The 21,593-nt window shown below is 49.7% G+C and overlaps 2 protein-coding genes across 6 annotated transcripts in view; one reads left to right on the top strand and one right to left on the bottom strand.

Moving 5' to 3' along the window:
* KLC1 (kinesin light chain 1) overlaps positions 1 to 21,593 on the top strand; it is an 83,409-nt gene that overhangs the window by 60,807 nt on the left and 1,009 nt on the right. For 2 of the 4 annotated variants that reach the window (XM_038751325.1, XM_038751335.1), the window contains 2 exons: positions 1,066 to 1,132; positions 3,028 to 6,331. In XM_038751325.1, coding sequence (XP_038607253.1) covers positions 1,066 to 1,132; positions 3,028 to 3,093 — 133 coding nt within the window. In that variant the 3' untranslated portion in view covers positions 3,094 to 6,331. Of the gene's footprint in view, positions 1 to 1,065; positions 1,133 to 3,027; positions 6,332 to 19,794; positions 19,874 to 21,593 lie in introns of those variants that run through there. The other 2 variants (XM_038751345.1, XM_038751353.1) reach the window with 2 other exon arrangements.
* The window catches only part of XRCC3 (X-ray repair cross complementing 3), a 63,392-nt gene continuing 48,257 nt past the window's right edge, over positions 6,459 to 21,593 (bottom strand). For both annotated transcript variants that reach the window (XM_038751380.1, XM_038751388.1), the window contains exons 7-9: positions 11,861 to 12,073; positions 10,482 to 10,528; positions 6,459 to 9,445 (exon numbers count right to left, since the gene is read on the bottom strand). In XM_038751380.1, coding sequence (XP_038607308.1) covers positions 9,067 to 9,445; positions 10,482 to 10,528; positions 11,861 to 12,073 — 639 coding nt within the window. In that variant the 3' untranslated portion in view covers positions 6,459 to 9,066. The remainder of the gene's footprint in view (positions 9,446 to 10,481; positions 10,529 to 11,860; positions 12,074 to 21,593) is intronic.

The raw sequence follows: 21,593 nt of genomic DNA, 5'->3' as shown, positions 1-21,593 counted from the left end.
GAAAACATTGCTTTTTGTAACCTCAGGAGTGTTAGCCTTTGCATAATTCATTGCTTTTTTTTTGGTTGTTGCTAACACATTCGTGTGCTGAGTACTTAAATGTCTCCCATGAAACAATTTACTGGACACTAACTGATTTGTAAAAGCAACATGATTTATTTGAACTGTTTGTAGCCCACGTTCATAATTGTAACCTAACATTTTTGAACATTTAAACAATTTTATTAACAATTTAGATTATTTTTTAATTACCACAGTTCTGTTTTTAATACTTAAAGTAAGAAATGTCTCCCTCGGTATAAAATTAGCACCCTGAAAACCAGTTTTGGTGAGGACGTGATACGCGTTCCAAGGTTTCCAGCAAAGATCTGCAACTACTATATTTACCAGGCTGCAAATTTGTATGGAGCACTTGCTGCCATCATCGCTTATAAATAGAATATTTTATTTCCTTTTCAAAAATTGTGGGGGGTTGGGAGGAAGAGTACGTGTTGAAAGCAGTTATACGAGTAAAAATGATCATCTAAAAAAATTATATTTTCAAGAATGTGCAGGTAAATGGATTTATGGAAAGGAATTCAAAGAAAACAAAGTGGAAATTTCAAAGGACGATTTTGACGAATCCCAACGTTAAGGTCAAGATCTCTTCTAGCCAATTATGTGGCTCATTGAGACCCAAAAAAATACACTCTCCCCGTAGTCGTCCCCAGGTTTCACACTGGATTGGATATTTTTAACCTGATTTTTTTTTTTTAAGAAAATTTGCTTGACTTTTATAGTGTTTATGAATCTGCTTTTTTAATGATTGTGGATAATAATTAGTAGTATTAATAATAGAATGTAATGAGGACCCCCAGAGTGCAAGGCATTCTACTAAGTGCTTGGGAAGTACAACAGTTTTGCCTTACCTTATGAACAAAGCCAAGTATGTCATCTAAAGAATATTTTGCATCAAGCGAGGCAGATTACATTGAAACCCCTCAAGTTCATCATGTTGTAGTTGTGATTAGCGCTCACCATTTTTCTGATTGGTTTATCCTTGCATGTTCACTGTCCTGGTTGCAGCATGAAGCGTGCCAGTTCTCTGAATGTTCTTAACATGGGCGGCAAGGCTGCTGAAGACCCTTTTCAAGTAAGGAGCCCCGTAATATTCTTATGCCAATAGATGCCATTAGTGCAGTCTGAGCTGCCGGTCTTACCCGTAGCCGGATCTTGGCACTCACAAAGTAACGTGGGCAGGAACGTAATGTAGCCATTTTGGGATCTCTGTTTCTCAGAGGGCCTAACCAAAGGGACGTTTGTAAAGGGTAAACATTCCAGGCTGAAATATATGTGTAAATGTGTGAAAAATCATTGGGTGTCCTTAAGAATAGTTCCTGGCGCCTGATCTAAATTTGCTCTCTTTCGATTCCGCTAGCCTGATCACTACTCTGCGTTAACTGTGTGCATCTAATAAGTTGGTCATGCCCTGTGTTGTCAAGCTGAAATGTGATGTTCAGTGTCCTAAATGATTAAGCATTTTACTAATGTGGAACTGCCACTAATATGTGCAGTAGCGATTGCTGTGAGACTAATACCTCTTAATACCGCCATGCTGAAGTGCCCAAAACCTCATGCAAACTCCACATTTTATTACTCTAACTTCCCCATTGAAAGACATTTAGGTGACTTATATTGTTGTTTGGGGCAAGGGACATTCCCTTTTTCATTTCTCGGAAGCATTTCCTTGGGTAGTCTGAATTGACCATGTTATTAGAGAGGAGCAAACCTGCCTCATTCTTTCCGCAGAGGGGATTGCGGAATTGGGTTTCCCAGAATTCTTATTTTGGCAGGATTCTGCACTGTGGTCCCTAGCCAGGTGCCTTTGATGCTATCATAGCTAAACGTAGTATGAATTTGCAATTACCAAGCCCCAGAAGGAGACATTTGGAGACGGAGAGTAAATTCCTCCTAGCCGTTTTATCTGTCCCCACCCCTCCTGCAACAGACACTCTGTCTGCGCCTGGGAGAATGATCTAATCCCAGAAAAATCCAAAACAGGCTCAAGTCCTTTTAGTCTTACTCTTTGGTGAAGGGGCAGTCAGCCAGGCCTGTACCCAAGCCCTCAGGCTCCGTGAGGACCAATAAGTCTTTCATCAGTTCAGTGTTTAATGAGCATCTACCGCGGGCAGAGCGACTTCTTCTAGACTGTGAGCCCGCCGTTGGGTAGGGACCGTCTCTATACGTTGCCAGCTTGTACTTCCCAAGCGCTTAGCACAGTACTCTGCACACAGCGTTCAGTAAATACGATTGAATGAATGAATGACTGGCCACCTAAAAGAAAGGTCGAAGACACGATCCCTAGCCTCGGAGAGCTTACGGTCTAATGAGGGGAGACCGGGCAACTCACTGGACTTACCCACTCCTGTGGGGGATGATCCCTATGGCACCACTGCAGACGCTTGCTTACCAACCCTGACGTTTTGACAGAAATCACTTGGAAACCTCCTAAGAGTAATCAAGCCAGCGATCATATTTACTGAGCAGTAGGGCACTGTACTAAGCGCTTGGGACAGTACAATCTAACAGAGTTGGTGGACATGTTGCCTGTCCACAAGGAGCTCACAGTACATAGGAAACTTATTAAGTCACTTCACTTCTCCGGGCCTCGGTTCCCTCCTCTATACAATGGGGATTAAGACTGTGAGCCCCACGTGGGACAACCTGATCACCTTGTAACCTCCCCAGCGCTTAGAACAGTGCTTTGCACATAGTAAGCGCTTAATAAACACCATTATTATTATTATTATAGGAAACGGCCTCCTGGCCACTCAAAAGCCTTGATTTCGGTACATCTCAGCTCAAATCCAGTAGGCACTCAGAGGCAGACGTGGATCGGGTCCTGGGCCGGCCAGCCGTTTCCGAAGTCACCAGTTACTTTTAAATTTACAAAATGTGTCCGTACAGCATGGTAAGGTCAGTTTCTTAATTGTGTGAATTACTTGAAGTTCTTTAATCTCCCCCCCCCCCTTTTTTTTTTTTACGCAGGAACGAAATAAATGTCTGACAGACTCGAGAGTCCTGAGTGCCAGTCAAACTGACTTGGCTCACTAGGGCTCTTGGAGAGACGCTAGCTAAAACCGTCTGCCAACGCAGCGCCCTGAGCCTCTCGCCCTCCAGTTCCTCATCCTGGGGAGGAACGGCATTCTAGACTCCTGAGCACTGGACGGCCATTTTTCCTTTTCAGACCAGCGCATTTTTAGTTCTAGTAGTAGTCCGTAGCGTCTTTCCTTAAAGAGATTCCCTCTTTGAGTTGCTCTTCACCAGGCCGGCTGCTCTCCGCGCTGCTCCCACTGAAACCCGAACTAACCGATCTGAGTAGCGAAGACCCGCAGAAGTCTCTAGCCAACATTTAAAAACTACCCAGTCCCCGAGGAACAGCACGGGGGTCTAGATTTCCCACCCGCCGCAGCCCAGATGGAAAAGACGCGCCGTAAATGGACGCGGGGGCTCTCCAGAGGACAGTTTGAGCGACGGGAGCTCTCTGCCGCGGACGGTTACGGTCCTTGAAACGCTCGTCGGTGCGGCTTCCGTCCCCCGCTTCTCAAATGAAATGAGTCCCGTGTGTTCGTTGGGTATGAGAGAGTGTAGACCATGGTGCCTCGTGACCGGCATGGGGATATCCAGAGGCGGAGTTTGGAGGGATGAGGGCATTATGGAGACCCTCGGGAGCAACCCAGATACGTGGAGCTAAGATTCGGCACCATATCCTGAGAGAGAGAGAGATTGCAGTTTGCCACTTCGTCTTTTCTCTTTACAGAAATCCTTAATCTGACGTCCTGTAAACCGCAGATGGCCAGAATGGCAGTTACAAAACAGAAAATCGAAAGACTACTGTCTTTATCAGCAAGCCGAAACCCTGAAGCTTAGCAGCATCTCATTTGATGAGGGCTAGGATAAAAAGGAAAAAAAAAAAAGGCTTGGCTTTCAATAGTGATAGAGGGAATGGATTATAAACAGCCTCATTGTGACTTTTTGCAAATTTTTTTCATTTAGACTCCTTGTAGTTCAGTGATGTAGCCAGAGACTTATAAACTGCACTTGAAATCTGTTTACTAAGGTGGCTTCTAAAAAAAAAAAAAAGTGGTTGGGGTTGGTCGTGTAGCGTAGAGCTGTTCTAGGCCCCGCTAAAAATGATACTGCTGCTAATATGTGGTTTATTTTTTAGGGTAGAGTAGAGCACTTTATTGATGAGAGCCCCAAGAGAGCAACTTATTTTTAGTTTACAAGTATGCTAATTTTTTCAAGAGTTAACTGGTGTTAACTCTTTTAATAGTTAAACTAAAATAGTGTTAACACTATTTGAACCTCACATAAACGGTCTCACCTTGTTATTCAAAGATATGTTCATGGGTATATGTGCGTATGTGTGTGTATGTGTATATATATATACATACAGACACACACACATATATATATATATTGTTAGACATATACACACCCAGACATACTAAATAGGTAAGACATAAGCTGTTTATCTTGTAAAAGTGAATTCCATGGAAATGTTGCTATTGAAACAGGAAGGTCAACATTGGCGGTGGTCATTAATTTTCGATTCCAGCAGTCATCTCAGAGGATGACAATCTTGTCCAGATCTCTTCGCTACTTCTCACAGACCTGGAGCTCCGATTCCCACTAGATTTTGGCTTCAAAGTCTTTGGGGGCCCCAGACCCAGTGTTTCAGAAGAGGGAAAGGGGAACTGGGTTCCCCTAGACTGACTGGGTCTCCGCTGGAAATTATCCAGGCATTTCTCACGTGCACAGTCACTGTTAATCCTAATAGGAACGAAGCACTTGTAGAAGGCACTTTGGGACCGACACGCCGGAAAAGCACCTGGGGCAGGAGTCGACGGCCGGCAGAGGAGGACGGGGAGTGGAATGAGTTCCCAAGGGGCCCGGCACAGAGCAGCCAGGGCATCCCTGGTGGAAAACAGACAGAGGAGGGAGGGCCCTATTTCTGGTGCTTGCTTGGCAGCCCGTATGGATGCCGGAGGTTTAAACCCGTGATGCCAGCACCCGACAGACGCCGCAACTAACCGGCATTCTGCCGAATCTTCCCAGATTCCTGTCCCACCTCCTAGCGACTGATGGAGCCTGCCCAGTTATCCCGCCTCCCGACGGAAGCCACCCACAGAGCAGAGCCACAGCGGGAGGCGTACGGTCACCGAGCCGAGGCCCGTTCTCCAGAGAATCGACCCGCTAAAGGGAATCTGGGACCCAACGGGTCACCTGGCTGGCTTTGACTAAAGGCTCTGGGAAGGTTTTTTTTTTTAATTATTACGTAAATAATTTTGACAGTGGTTGGGGTGACCGTAGAGGGCTGGAAAAGCAGAGCTGCCAGCCAGGTTAGCTGAGAAGGGGTGGGGATCGGATTGGGGTGTCTGATATCCGATAGGGTTGAGTTATTGTAAGTGGTTTTGGCAACTATAGGTCAGGAAGCTACTAAGAGTATTTCGTCATAGGTCAATTTGTATAGGAATATTGGTAGGTCTTAACGACTAACGTTTACAGCTTGGGAGGACAGAGATGTTTCACACTGTACGCATGTGTCAGAAACTAGCTTAGGCGTGAGGTGACTGTAAAACTTTGCACTTACTTTCAATGCACAAACACCTTTGAGAACGAGCGATAATGTGCACTAGAACCTTTGAAAGGCAGGGAGACTTGCTCTGCCCCCCAACCCAGGCAAAAAAGGCGAAGGTGAGGGGGCTGAAGTCCAGTCTATAGGAGGTTTGTAGGGAGGGAGTGGGCTAAATTTGCCCAACTTCCATTCAGTCTCTAGCATCTCCTCCCTCCAAGAAGAGTGTTTTTGGGGGCCCGACAGGGAGACTCAAGCAGAAATACAGGCTAGCATATTGTGCCTCCATCCCTATTAGCCAGGACGGGAGGTTATTCAGTAACAAATGCATAAATTTACCTGTGTTAGTGTTCAAGTCTAATATTCCTTAGACTCTTAAGTGTTGGTAGAAATTTTTTTTTTTTGTTCATCTCTTGTAAGATAGGTAGCAAACCCCACAGTGAACGGCCAGAGAGTAAACTGGTCTCCTGTTAAAAAAACGGAGGCAGCTTTTCCTGTCTGCACTTTCCTCTATCAGCCGTGTCAAAGCTGAGCGTTACCGTTTTGTGCTGTGCAGTACGTGTTCCGTGTTTCCAGATGCCGCCGTAGATGTCCACTAACTTCGTAATGTGTTGGCAAGGTGGTTTATCTGTGAGCTTTTGAACCCACTTGCCTGAGTAACCAATTCGCAGTTCTTGGTGCATTGCAAAAAATAAACTGATTTGGTTTTCTACAGTTTTGTATGTTTGCCTGGCCATTTTAGATGTTTTCCAGTAGATTGCTGTTCTTTTGAAGTCTCACGTTATATATATATATATAAACACTCTCTCTCTGTCTGTCTGTCTCACTGTCTCTCTCAGTCTCAGACCCTTTTCCCTTAAAGTCCAGGCCAGCAGCTTTCTGTACCACCAAGAAAATAAGTACCTGTTCAAAGGGAAGTGGGCATTTGTTTATAGTAAATGTTAATACTTTCCCGACATTACCACACGATGCAGGGTCCTTTTCAGCGGGGCTGGGTCGATCGTGGCCCGGAGTCCATTAACGCAGAGCACCAGTTGAGGATCATCATCAATCGTATTTATTGAGCACTTACTGTGTGCAGAGCACTGTACTAAGCGCTTAATTTGAATTTGAGGATCTGAATTTGTCCACTCACAAGGGGAGTGGACACTACATTATCTAGATTGATGCAGAGTGATGTTGCATAGCAATCACATTTGAGTGCTTCCTACGTCCAGAGCACTGAACTAAGCGCTAGGGAGAGTATAATTCAACAGAATTAGCAGAACAGTAAGCTTACAGTCTAGAGCGGTATAATTAATGGTTTGAAAACTAAGGGAGCCTACAGAATTTCAGGATCTTCCCCACAACCCCAAGTGGGTGTTGATCTGTGTGCAGCTGGTGATGGGAATCAGATGTTAAAAATCTCTCAAAGGATGGAAAGCTACTGGTCTGCTAGGCAGAAAGATTTTTTTTTTCCTGCCTCTGGCCATATAAATTTGTCATTTACTCAGTCACACTCCCTAAAACATCAGAGTTTGTAAGCTGAGCAGACACGTTTCACATCACTGAGTCGCCCAAATTTTCAATCTGGTAGCTCATTCACCAGCCCTCTTTGGCACTTGGCTTCAGATGAGCGACTCTCTGTCCCAGAACAGGACCAGGTCCGTGGAAGACTTTTCATTAATAAAATGGCTTCTCCCTCGGCTTTGATTTCCTCCAGGCCCGGACCGCTCTCGGGGTCGGCGGCCAAGGGACAGATCTCGAGCCTGTGCCCGCCTACTCCGGTCCGACAGACTTGCGATCCGTTCTGAGCTCCCGTTGACACCTGCCCCGCTAGCGAAGTCGGGGCGCAGGATGGGTCTCCAGAGCAGTCAGAAAGGGTACCTTTTGCAAACTAAAAGCCAATTCTACTTTTGGCAATGTAGGTTCCTTTTTCCACCTACCCCATGATGGATTTTATTGGTGAATGAAATGGTGTTCTGGGAGGAGCCTCAGGGGGAAAGCGGGATTTAGCCTTAGTTCACTGATGAAAACAGAAGCCCGGCTGGGAGGGCTAAGACCTTCAGTAAAACGGGAGTCACGGCCGCCGGGACCCTCGCTTCCAACTGGGAATGGCGACTTCCAGCTGTTTCTGGGGTTTGGGTGGAGAAAGGGGCCCAGCGGCAAGTCCTCGTGTGGAACCGTCTGGCGGGCTTCAGTCCGTGAGTGGGACCATGTCAGGAAGGATGTGCTGGAGCATTTGGGGACTGGAAGGGAGTGCAGGGGCAGCTCAGAGATGGAAACCATCAGCGGCCGCGGGCCCTCCTGCGAACGTGCTGCGTACGGTAGTTCGTCTACAGCCGCTGGTTTGTTTGCATCTGCCCCTCCCGGAGTGTTAAGGGCTGGGGTGTTAGGGGTTTTTTTTAAGGAATGTGCTATTGGAAACTTCCATTTCCCATCTAGGGGCTGATCCGAGGCACAATTGAATCCAGAGCCGGAACTTGCCTTTGCAGTCTGGTGCAGGCCTCCTCTCAGCCAGGCAGAGCCCTGGCCTGACTACAGGGAAGAGGCTGCCTCCCTAACGCCTTTAGCCAGCTGCAACATTTCAGGGAGAAGGCTGAGCAGCAAAACCTCTTCTCGTGGCCCGGCCGCCGCTCACGTTTCACTGAGGTCCCTGCCGAATGTTGGACGTTAGGCTTGTGCCACACGGGGCTGGGCACTGCGCCCTTCACAGCAGGCGTTACCGACCTTGCCGTCAGCGTGGCGCGCTGGGCCTTTAGAAGGCCCGTGGTGTTCGTGTGGCTTATCCAGCCCGGAGAGCCGCACCTTGGTCCCACTTGTAAAGATGGAAGGTGAAGGGGAGTTAAGAAAAAAACCATCCTTTTTGATCCAAGCCTGGTTTCTGGCTACTCTTGACAGACGTGATGGCAGGCTGAAAAGACGCAAACCCAACCCAGTTCATGGGGTGCCTACCAGAAAGGAGAGGGCGGGCAGCCCTTTGCCCTGCTGGGTTTGGCTGGTGGAGGCAGGGCAGGAGCGGGATCCCAGGAGTGGCTCCTGACTGGCCCAGGGCCTCGGGTTGTGGGCGAGCCTAGAAAATGACACTACTAATCCCCAGTCCTACTTGCGTGGGCATTGTCTGCACCACGTACCGCGGCCACCCGGCCTGCCTCGGACGGAGACCGCCGTTTTCTACTGAAAAGTGGCGGGCTCAACTCCGTCTCCCATGCGACGGCGGCCAGATCGCCACAAGCAGGAACGCCCGCTCTGGCAATTCGGTTTACTAAAAACGCTCGGTGTCTGCCTCCTGCGGTCACCGTGCCCGCCTGAGGGTCAGCCTCTCCAGCTTTCCGCAACTCCTGCCCAGGCTTCCGAGCCAGAATTAGGAGTCCCGTCCTGGCCCATCTCCCCACCCCCCCGCCGTCCAGCGGCACCAGGGATTTGCCTTAGACCCGAGCAGGCCCCGGCTCTGACGTCCCGGGCCAGCGTCAGCCTAAAGACGGTTGTGGTTCCGGGGCTGCCGAGCGAGGGGTGGCCGGACGGGCCCCGTTGGCCTGTGCCAGTCCATCCGGGAGGAGTCGCGCTTCCTGGTACGGGGCTTTCTGAAGGAAGGGAGGGATGGATGGGACTTCCTTTAATCCTTTCACGCCCTCGGCGTTCACCGTGAAGTAGCAAAAGGCTGGGGGCAGGTGAGGAGCGAAGACGACCCGGAGTGCCCGCACCACGGGGCCCGGGGCCGAGATGCCCGCGGCGGCGGCGGCTTCGGTCGGCTCGCTCCCGGCAGGGAGGCGGTGGACCATCATCCGCATCAGCAGTTGGTTGGACCAGGTCAGACCGAGAGCTGGGATGACGGCCTCTTCCTCCAAGCTGAAAACAAAGCGGGGCAGGGCGGGCGTTTCAGTCCGGAGCCTATGGCCGCTTCGAGCCACCTCGTAGGCGGTAACTCACTATGCTCACATAATAACTTGTACTTCCCAAGCGCTTAGTACAGTGCTCTGCACACAGTAAGCACTCAATAAATACAATTGATGATGATGATGATAATAATAATAATAATGATAGCGGTATTTGTTAAGCGCGTACTATGTGCCAAGCACTGTTCGAAGCGCTGGGGGGCATACAAGGTGATCAGGTTGTCCCACGGAGGGCTCACAGTCTTAGCCCCCATTTTACAGATGAGGTAACTGAGGCCCAGAGAAGTTAAGTGACTTGCCCAAGGTCACACAGCTGACAAGTGGCGGAGCCGGGATTCGGACCCGTGACCTCAGACTCCCAAGCCCGGGCTCTTTCCACTGAGCCACGCTGCTTCTCTTAAGCAGTGGACATATGGGAAGCAACGGGGCCTGGTAGAAAGAGCCCGGCCCTGGGAGTCAGAAGACTTGGGTTCTAATCCTGGCTCCGCCATGTGTCTGCTGTGTGACCACGGGCAAGTCGCTTCAGTTTCCTGTGCCTCCGTTATCTCATCTATAAAATGAGGATTAAATCCTGCTCCTCCTTAGAGTGGGAGCCCCATGTGGGACAGGGACAGTGTCCAAAGTGATTAACTTGTCTCTACCCCGATGCAGTGCTCAGCCCATAGAGAGCACGTAACAAGTACTATATTATTATTATTATTATTACCGCTGGCTCAATCCCACAGTCCCTCCGTCTCTAAAAGGGCACTGGGAAGGTTGCTCTTTCTGGTCATCTATCCTTAGGACGGTGGATAACTTTCCCTTTAGTAACCCCTCAAAACGACTTCTCTTTTTAGCCCAGGGATAACATTTCCTGTTTACTAGCTGCTGTGACTCACCCTGGATCATCAGCTAAGGGTGTGAAGGGATTAGTTAAGTGCTTAGTACAGTGCTTTGCACACAGTAAGCACTCACATACAATTGAATGAATTGAAGTGAAGGGCACTTACCTGAAATTACCGTGAGCCGTCCCTCTTTCATCCAAGGTGTCGGTGACCTGGAAAACCCAGAAAGCAAACTCTTAATTCTTGCTAATCGAGGCCACTGGACGGAAGGCTTGTAGCCGGGTTCTGGTTGGGACAAGGCGATAGACCAGTGCTTGTCACATAGTAAGCGCTTAAATGCCATCATCGTTATTATTATTGTGTTAGAAGCTGAGTTAACGGCCCTCTGGCTGTAGATTGGGCAGTGATGCTAATGGCAAGGAGGGAAGGGATCACTCGGTGTGCAGACAGCCGGTAGAGTGCTGCCAACTTTTGGAACTTCTCTTTTTATGGTATTTAAGTGCCTACTCCGTGCCAGGCACTGTACTAAGCGGTTGGGTCGATACAAGCCAATCAGATTGGACACCATCCCTGCCCCACGTGGGATTGAGTCTTAATCCCCATTTTACAAATGAGGTTCAGTGAGGCCCAAGGAAGAGGAGAGACCCGCCTGAGGTCACTCAGCAGACAAGCGGCAGGGCCGGAATTAGAACCCAGGACCCTCTGACTCCCAGGCCGTGCTGTAGCCACTAGGCCACACTGCTCTCGCTGGGAACTTGCAGGGGGAACGGGCTGGAAGGTCTCACTCTATAAACCTGTAAAGCCATAGGAGACTTTTTTCCATTTTTTTTTTCTTCAGTGGCATTTGTTAAGCGCTTTCTCTGTGCCAAGCACTGGGGTAGATACAAGGTAATCAGGTTGGACACAGTCCCTGTCCCACATGGGGCTCACAGCCTTAATAATAATAATAACAATAATAACAATAATAATAATAATAGTAACAACAACAATAATAATAATAATAATAGTAACAACAACAATAATAATAGTAATAATAATAATAATAATAGTAATAATAATAATGATGGCATTTATTAAGCGCTTACTATGTGCAAAGCACTGTTCTAAGCGCTGGGGTAGATACAAGGTAATCAAGTTGTCCCACGTGGGGCTCACAGCCTTAATCCCCATTTTCCAGATGAGGGAACTGAGGCCCACAGAAGTGCCCAAAGTCACCCAGCTGACAGGTGGCGGGGCCGGGATTCGAACCCACGACCTCTGACTCCAAAGCCCGGGCCCTTTCCACTGAGCCTCGCTGCTTAATCCCCACTTGACAGATGAGGTGGGTAACCGAGCCACAGCGGAGAAGTGACAGGTCCCACGGCGGGCAGGTGGCGGGGCCGGGGTTCGAATCCGGGTCTTTGTGACCCCCAGGCTGTCGAGAAGGCCGGCCCTCCTCCCCCGCCCCAGCCGGGTTCTGGAGGTGGGCGCCGCCGGGGCGTGTGCCAGGAGCGGCCCTTAGGGCGGGCGGCGCGGGCAGCGCCCGCCCCGGGGGGCGTTCCTACCTGGTTGATGCACAGGACGGGGCTGTCGAACTCGGCGCTGAGCCGGTGCAGCTTGGCCCCGAGCGTCTGCAGACACTTGGCCCGGCCGACCGAGTCGCGGGCCCCGAACTCGCAGCGGAAGAGCGCCGCGATGGAGTCGATGATCACCAGGCGGGCCAGGCCCCGTGCCAGCAGGATGGGCACCCGCTTCCCCACGCAGTCCTGCAGGGTCTCCTGGAATCAATCAATCGATCGCATTTCTGGAGCGCTTACTGTGTGCAGAACACTGTACTAATCAATCAATCAATCGTATTTCTGGAGCGCTTACTGTGTGCAGAGCACTGGACTATATACAGAGCACCTGTATATATGTATATATGTTTGCACATATTTTTTACTCTATTTTATTTGTACATATCTATTCTGTTTATTTTGTTAGTATGTTTGGTTCTGTTCTCTGTCTCCCCCTTTTAGACTGTGAGCCCACTGTTGGGTAGGGACTGTCTCTAGATGTTGCCAATTTGTACTTCCCAAGCGCTTAGTCCAGTGCTCTGCACACAGTAAGCGCTCAATAAATACGATTGATGATGATGATGATGACTAATCAATCAGTCAGTCGTATTTCTGGAGCGCTTACTGTGTGCAGAGCACCGGACTAAGCGCTCGGGAAGTCCAAGTTGGCAACACATAGAGACGGTCCCTACCCAACAGTGGGCTCACAGTCGAGAAGGCAGAAGGCCGCGGATAAAGGCCGCAGGAAGCGGGTTCTCAAAGCGAGCAGGAAGGACCGCAGCCTAGGCTGGGGTGGTGTCCCTCCTTTGAAACATTCCCTTAAGATAAGGACACCCCCCAACCCCCATTTTTATGGAATTTTTTACGTACTTACTGTGTGGCAGGCGCCGTCCTAAGCTCTCAGGTGGATATAAGCAAATCTAGACTGTGAGCCCAGTGTTGGGTAGGGACCATCTCTATATGTTGCCGACTTGTACTTCCCAAGCGCTTAGTACAGTGCCCTGCGCACAGTAAGCGCTCAATAAATACGATTGATTGAGTTGGACACAGGCTCTGTCCCACAAGAGGCTCACAACTGTAATCCCCGTTTTACAGGTGATGGAATTGAGGCCCAGAGAAGTGAAGCCCAACGTTGGGGTAGGGACCGTCTCTATATGTTGCCAACTTGTACTTCCCAAGCGCTTAGTACAGTGCTCTGCACACAGTAAGCGCTCAAGAAATACGATTGATTGATTGATTGACTGAAGTGACTTGCCCCAGGTCACACTACAGAGAAACGGCAGAGCCAGAATCCGAACCCAGGTCCTTCTGACTCTCAGAGCCGTGCCAAGAGCCGGGCCCAATGTGGTGTGTGCATTGTGTGTGTGTGTGTGTGTGTGTGTGTGTGTGTGTGTGTGTGTGTGTGTGTGTGTGTGTGTGTGTATACCCCTTGCTCGGGGGGGGGGGGGGGGGGAGAGAGAGAGAGAGAGAGAGAGAGAGAGTGTGTGTGTGTGTGTGTGTGTGTGTGTGTGTGTGTGTACCCCTTGCTCTGGGGGGGGGGGGGGAGAGTGTGTGTGTGTGTGTGTGTGTGTGTGTGTGTGTGTGTACCCCTTGCTCGGGGGGGGGGGGAGAGAGAGAGAGAGAGAATGAGTGTGTGTGTGTGTACCCCTTGCTCTTGGGGGGGGGGGAGAGAGAGAGAATGAGTGTGTGTGTGTGTGTGTGTGTATACCCCTTGCTCTTGGGGGGGGGGGGGGGAGAGAGAGAGAGAGTGTGTGTGTGTGTGTGTGTGTGTGCGTGTGTGTACCCCTTGCTCTTGGGGGGGGGGAGTGTGCACAATTTCAGCAAAGGCACCCAGGGTTCTCACAGGGCCCCTCACCCCAACACCTTATCCTTTCATCACTACCCCCCCCCTTTTTTAAATGGTATTTCTTAATAATAATAATAATAATGGCATTTATTAAGCACTTACTATGTGCAAAGCACTGTTCTAAGCACTGGGGAGGTTACAAGGTGATCAGGTTGTCCCACGGGGGGCTCACCGTCTTAATCCCCATTTTCACAGATGAGGGAACTGAGGCCCAGAGAAGTGAAGCGACTTGCCCAAAGTCACCCAGCTGACAATTGGCGGAGCCGGGATTAGAACCCATGACCACCGACTCCAAAGCCCGGGCTCTTTCCACTGAGCCGCGCTGCTTTCTCAAGTGTTAAGCACTTTCTGTGTGCCAGGCACTGTACTAAGCACTGTGGTAGATACACGCTAATCAGTCCTTGTCCCTTATGGGGCTCACAGTCTTAAACCCCACTTTTTAGATGAGGTAACTGAGGCCCAGAGAAATAAAGTGACTTGCCCAAAGTCACCCAGCTGACAATTGGCGGAGCCGGGATTAGAACCCATGACCACCGACTCCAAAGCCCGGGCTCTTTCCACTGAGCCGCGCTGCTTTCTCAAGTGTTAAGCACTTTCTGTGTGCCAGGCACTGTACTAAGCACTGTGGTAGATACACGCTAATCAGTCCCTGTCCCCTACGGGGCTCACAGTCTTAAACCCCACTTTTCAGATGAGGTAACTGAGGCCCAGAGAAGTGAAGCGACTTGCCCAAAGCCACCCAGCAGACAAGAGGCGGAGCCAGGATTAGAACCCAGGTCCTACCGTCTCCAAGGCCGGTTGTCTATCCGCTAGGTCACCTTGCTTCTCGCCAACTCCCACCGCCTCCCGCTACGAACTCCCCAATTCCGGAGTGTCCAGCCAATCCCTACTGTCTCACTTTCCCCCCCACCAACTCGGAGGGCGATGCCATTTATATATGTATATATGTTTGTACATACTTATTACTCTATTTATTTTACTTGTACATATTTATTCTATTTATTTTATTTTGTTCATATGTTTTGTTGTCCGTCTCCCCCTTTCTAGACTGTGAGCCCGCTGTTGGGTAGGGACCGTCTCTAGATGTTGCCAACTTGTACTTCCCAAGCGCTTAGTCCAGTGCTCTGCACACAGTAAGCGCTCAATAAATACCATTGAATGAATGAATGAATTTACAGCAACAGCTAATAATAATAATGATGGCATTTATTAAGCGCTTACTATGTGCAAAGCGCTGTTCTAAGCTATCGCTAAAGCACCCCAGCTTCCTCCCAACGGGTTCCAGCCCCGCACTATCCCCTGAGGGACAGGGATTGTGCCCAATTCCCACCTGTGAACTCTTTCCCGGCGCTTAGTACAGTACTCCGTCTACTGTAAGCGCTTCATAAATAATATTACTTCTACTATTACTCCTACTACTGCCTGCTCGTGCACGGAGCTTCCAAATCAGTTCCAAAACTAGTTGGGGCCCCCGTGCACAAAGCAGAGACGGAATCAGCATGGCTCAGTGGAAAGAGCCCGGGCTTTGGAGGCAGAGGTCATGGGTTCAAATCCCGCTCCGCCGATTGCCAGCTGTGTGACTTTGGACAAGTCACTTAACTTCTCTGTGCCTCAGTTCCCTCATCTGTAAAATGGGGACGAAGACTGTGAGCCCCCCCGTGGGACAACCTGATCACCTTGTAACCTCCCCAGCGCTTAGAACGGTGCTTGGCACATAGTAAGCGCTTAATAAACGCCATCATTATTTTTTCAGCGTTTAGAACAGTGCTTTGCACATAGTAAGTGCTTAGTAAATGGCATTAAAAAAATTAAAAAAAATCAGCACTGAGAACAGTGCTTGGCTTAACAAATACCATCACTACTATTAATCAATCAATCAATCGTATTTATTGAGCCTGGACTAAGCGCTTGGGACTCATTCCATTTCCATATCAATCAATCAATCGTATTTATTGAGCGCTTACTGTGTGCAGAGCACTGGACTAAGCGCTTGGGAAGTACAAGTTGGCAACATATAGAGACAGTCCCTACCCAACAGTGGGCTCACAGTCTAGAATAATCCACCTGATAATTATTAATTGGAATTACTAATTACGATTTATTATCAATATTATGATCTAAAACATTAATTAATATTAATTATTAATTGATTATTGATCAGATTATTATTAATCAATACGATTGATTATTATTAATCAGAATGGGGCTGCCCGAGGGCCAGCAGATGAAGGTGGAAGAAAGGCAGCCAAGGAATAATAATAACGATGGCGTTTATTAAGCGCTTACTATGTGCAAAGCACTGTTCTAAGCGCTGAATGTTCTGACGTGCAAATTTTCCCCTTGTTTCTCCCTATTCAGTTACCAGCTGCTATAGAACAGCAGGAAGCCAGCTCTTTAATAATAATAATAATAACAATAATAATAATAATAATAATGGCATTTGTTAAGCGCTTACTATGTGCAAAGCACTGTTTTCCAGACATAGCTCTGGGCTCCTGACTCTGGAATCAGGAGAGGGGACACCATCACTTTATCCAGCCCCCCCTGCCCCAGGCCAGAACGGGTGGGGAAGCCTAGTGAATTATGCACGGGCCTGGAGTCAGAATCCAGTCCCTTCTCCACCACTTGTCCGCTGTGTGGCCTTGGGCAAGCCACTTCACTTCTCTGTGCCTCAGCTACCTCATCTGGAAAATGGGGAGGAAGGCCATGAGCCCCATGAGGGACATGGGACTGTGTCCAACCTGATGATAATAATAATAACGAATGTATTTGTTAAGCGCTTACTGTGCGCAAGGCACCGTTCTAAGCGCTGGGGAGGTTACAAGGTGATCAGGTTGTCCCACGGGGGGGCTCACAGTTTTAATCCCTGTTTTACAGATGAGGTAACTGAGGCCCAGAGAAGTGAAGTGACTTGCCCAGAGTCACACAGCTGACAGTTGGCAGAGCCAGGATTTGAACCCATGACCTCTGACTCCAAAGCCTGGGCTCTTTCCACTGAGCCAAGCTGCTCCCCTGATGATCTTGTATGTACCCCCGCGCCCTAGACTGTGAGCCCACTGTTGGGTAGGGACTGTCTCTATATGTTGCCAATTTGTCCTTCCCAAGCGCTTAGTACGGTGCTCTGCGCATAGTAAGCGCTCAATAAATACGATTGATGATGATGATGATGGCGGGAAAGGGGCGCTCCTGCATGTGGGGTAATCCCTGCCTTCCTCCTAACCTGCTGCCGGACGGAACGGGGTTCGGATCCAGTCCGTGCCCTCACCTCAGGAGCCCCTGGGATGTGGAGGCAGAGTCTCTCCCCACCCGCTTCCCAGCCGGGGGGAATGCGTGTCCCTGGAGAAGAAACCATTTTCTGTGGGAAGGAGGCAAGGAATATTCAAAGGAACAGGAAATCAATCAATCAATCAATCAATCGTATTTATTGAGCACTTACTATGTGCAGAGCACTGTACTAAGCGCTTGGGAAGTACAAATTGGCATCACATAGAGACAGTCCCTACCCAACAGTGGGCTCACAGTCTAAAAGGGGGAGACAGAGAACAGAACCAAACATACCAACAAAATAAAATAAGTAGGATAGAAATGTACAAGTAAAACAAATAAATAAATGTTAAACTCTGCTCGGGCCTGGACAGAGAACACGTTTCTTGCCCCCACCAGAGAAACCGAAAGAACAACTCCTTAAGCAGTTCCCGTTGCTGGGTAAGGACTGTCTCTATCTGTTGCTGAATTGCGCTTAGTACAGTGCTCTGCACACAGTCAGCGCTCAATAAATACAGCTGAATTGAACAAACGGACTTGGCCGAACAGGTGATAGGCTTCTGCCCCGGAGGCTGAGGAAGCTGTGCCACCCAAGCTGGGGCATCCACACTCCCCCTGTTGCTGCCCAAATGGGTTATCACAGGACCATCGTCTGCTAAAGGGCCTGGGTGTGAATGATGCGCTGTGAGCCCACTGTTGGGTAGGGACTGTCTCTATATGTTGCCAACTTGTACTTCCCAAGCGCTTAGTCCAGTGCTCTGCACACAGTAAGCGCTCAATAAATACGATTGATTGATTGACCCACCTGCTGTTGGGAGTCTGTACACCAATGTCCCCAGCAGCCATCCATCTCAACACAAAAATAACGTGGGGAACAGAGACCCGAAATGGGGGAGGGAGGCGAAGGAAGGATGAGCAGGGATAAATACTTTGGCATTTATTAAGTGCTTACTATGGGCCAGGCACTGTACTAAATGCTGGTGTTGCGGGGGGGGGATACTAAGCAAATTGAGTTGGCTATAGCCCCTGTCCCACATTGGACTTCCAGTCTTAATCCCCGTTTTACAGTTGAGGTAACTGAGGCCCAGAGAAGTCAAGCGACTTGCCCAAGGTCACACAGCAAACAGGTAGCCTAGCTGGGATTCGAACCCATGACCCTCTGTCTCCCAGGCCCCACCCGCGATCCACGTGCTCTATCTGCTAGGCCACGTGCTCTTTTAGGGCAGCTGTGGGGTTGGTCTCCTCTAAGCGCCGGGGTCCAAACGGGAGCAGTCTTCCTGTCCTCCGCCTGCCCTGGAGGGTGGGGAGAAGGGAAGGGAAGCCAGGCTGCTCTCTACAGCAATCCCTGTTTCCCTTCCGGAACATCGCAGGGTGCCTGGGATAGGGTGGAGAAGCAGCATGGCATAGTGGAGCGAGCATGGGCCTGGGAATCAGAGGGTCATGGGTTCTAATCCCGGGATCTGCCACTTGTCTGCTGCGTGACCCTGGGCGAGTCACTTCTCTGTGCCTCCGTTACTTCATCTGTAAAATGGGGACTGAGATTTTGAGCCCCACGTGGGACAGGGACTGTGTCCAACCCGATTTCGTTGTATCCACCCCGGCGTTTAGTACAGAGCCTGGTACATAGTAAGTGTTTAATAAATATCACAGTTATTATTAAAGTGCGGCCCAGTGGGCTTGGCAGACAGACTGGCAGTTTGCCCTGTGGGATAAATCTATTCTATTTATTTTATTTTGTTAGTATGTTTGGTTTTGTTCTCTGTCTCCCCCTTTTAGACTGTGAGCCCACTGTTGGGTAGGGACTGTCTCTATATGTTGCCAGCTTGTACTTCCCAAGCGGTTAGTACAGTGCTCTGCACATAGTAAGTGCTCAATAAATACGATTGATGATGATACGCCAAACCTGCACCTCACCCCCGAGAGACTATTTGACCTAGATAATCAGCAATAGGTAAGAAACAACACGGCCTAGTGGAAAGAGCACAGCCCCGGGAGTCCGGGGACCTGGGTTCTAATCCCACCTCCACCACTTGCCTACTACGTGACTCTGGGCAAGTCGCTTCACTTCTCCGTGCCTCAGTTCCCTCATTTGCCAAATGGGGATTCGATACCTGTTCCCCCTCCTACTCAGGCTGTGAGCCTCTTGTGGGAAAAGGACGATGTCTGACCTGATTATCCGGTAACTATCCCAGTGCTTTGAACGGGTCTTGGTACATAATAAGCGCTTACGTACCGCAGTTATCATTCAGAGAGGGAACCCAATTTCAGGACTTGGCAAAGGGGAGGAGAATAGCAGCTAGTCTCCGGGCAGCTCGGAGGTGGTCGTATTTGCTCTCAGAAGGTGGCACAGCCTATGCGGGCCTTGAACTCTGTACTCCACGAGAATGCCTACTGTTCAGTGTCCTGGCCAACGGTGGGTGAGCTCTGGCGGCTCGGCCTGCCAGCTTCCAGCCACGCGTCGTGGAGCCAGGGGCCTCGGGGAGACGGCATTTTCCGATCCATATCAAAACCCCTCTCCCGTCCAGTGTCTGGGACCCGTCTCTGCTTGTTCCCACTCCCTGAATGCAATCCAATCGTGTCTTCCCATCTCCCTACTTGGGGAGACGGCATTTTCCGATCCATATCAAAACCCCTCTCCCGTCCAGTGTCTGGGACCCGTCTCTGCTTGTTCCCACTCCCTGAATGCAATCCAATAGTGTCTTCCCATCTCCCTACCTGGGGAGACGGCATTTTCCGATCCATATCAAAACCCCTCTCCCGTCCAGTGTCTGGGACCCGTCTCTGCTTGTTCCCGCTCCCTGAATGCGATCCAATCGTGTCTTCCCATCTCCAGGGTGTCGCCCCTAGAGCCGAATTTTATGGAGAACGACGGCGGCAGCAGCAGCAGCGGCCTGGAAGACTCTCCCGTCAACGTGAGTTTCCTCCTCTCCCCTTTCACTCTGCCATTCCCCACGCAGGTGGGTCTGAGGACCGTGGCCGAGGGGAGATGTTGGGGTGGTACGTCACCCACCCTGTTCCCCTCGCCCCCCGCCACAGGCAGGGCCTCTGGCTCACTGTCTAATCTTCAGGCTTGGGCATGGTAGATTGGGAAGCCCCTTGAGGGCAGGGTTCAATCACATCTACCGACTCGGTTGGACTGCACTCTCCCAAGTGCTTGGTACACTTCATTCGTATTTACTGAGTGCTCGCTGTACTGTGGTATTTGTGAATCACTTACTATGTGCCAGGCACTGTTCTAAGCACCGGAGAAGATATGAGGTGATCAGGTTGGACACAGCCTCCGTCCCAAATGGAGCGTGCATTTTTGACCTCCGTTTTGCAGATGAGGTCACCGAAGCACGGAGAAATGAAGTGACTTGCCCAAGGTGACACGGCGGACAAACCCAGGCCTCTTGAGACTGTGAGCCCGTTGCTGGGTGGGGGCCGTCTCTATATGTTGCCGATTTGTCCTTCCCAAGCGCTTAGTACAGTGCTCTGCACACAGTAAGCGCTCAATAAATACGATTGAATGAATAAATGTGGGAGAGTCGGAATTAGAACCCACATCCTCTGACTCCCGGGCCTGTGCTCTTTCCACTAGACCACGCTGCTTCCCAACAGCTTTCCATGCTGCAGGGCACTGTACTGAGCGCTTGGGAGAGTACAATATATCAATAAACAGACGCATTCCCTGCCCACAATGAGCTCGCAGTGATCTGCACACAGTAAGCGCTCAGTAAATACGATCGAATCAATCAATCGTATTTATTGAGCGCTTACTGTTAAATACGATCAAATCAATCAATCAATCGTATTTATCGAGCGCTTACTGTTAAATACGATCGAATGAATGACAAGGGTCCTTTTACCAAGCTTCCTTTTTTGGATTTGGAGAACTGACCTAGAGTATTAAGGAGATTTGCTGCCAGCCAGCAGTGACAATACACCCGAGAGGGCATGTGCCAGCCAAGCACACACACCCAGGGAAGACCACACACTTAGATAAACAATGGAAAAGGTGCAAGGTAAAAAGCACCCCTCAACCGCTACTATTGGGAATTAGTGGGGTGCGAGGGACAGCAGTCTAGCGTCATTAACCGACCTCCGGACACTAGTGGGGCTGTAAGCTCACCTGCCAATTCTGTTATGGGATCCTCTCCCGAGTGCTTAGTCCAGTGCTCTGTGCACAGTGAGCACTCAGTCAATACCATTGATTGATTGATTGTAAAATGGGCAGTTCTGAACGCCCCCCGCCACCGCAGAGGGCTGTCGAGAAGCAGGGACCCTACAGCCCAGCCTCGGGCGGATTGATCCCGGCCCGAATCCCCACGCCGTCAACGAGGTGGGAGAACAGAACGGAAACCTCCCGCCTATGAGAGAATCCACAACCCTTGTGTTGACCACTAGCTCCCAACTCCTCCTCAACACAGCCTTGCCTCAGAGCTGCTAACAAACAACGAGATGGAAGGGTAGGGCCAGAGGTGTCCCATCAATCCATCGGTGGTATTTATTGAGCCCTCACTCTATGCACATCTCACTGTACTAAGCTCTTGGAAGAGTACAATACAACCTAACTGGTAAACACATTCCCAAATTCTTCCTCCTAAACAAAATCTTGGATGTCCCCGTGTTAATCTCCTTGGATTTCCCTTA

The sequence above is a fragment of the Tachyglossus aculeatus genome, chromosome 1 (assembly GCF_015852505.1).
Source record: "Tachyglossus aculeatus isolate mTacAcu1 chromosome 1, mTacAcu1.pri, whole genome shotgun sequence".
NCBI lineage: Eukaryota > Metazoa > Chordata > Mammalia > Monotremata > Tachyglossidae > Tachyglossus > Tachyglossus aculeatus.
The sequence above is the reverse complement of the archived record's forward strand: the minus strand, read 5'-3'. Positions and strand labels throughout refer to the sequence as shown.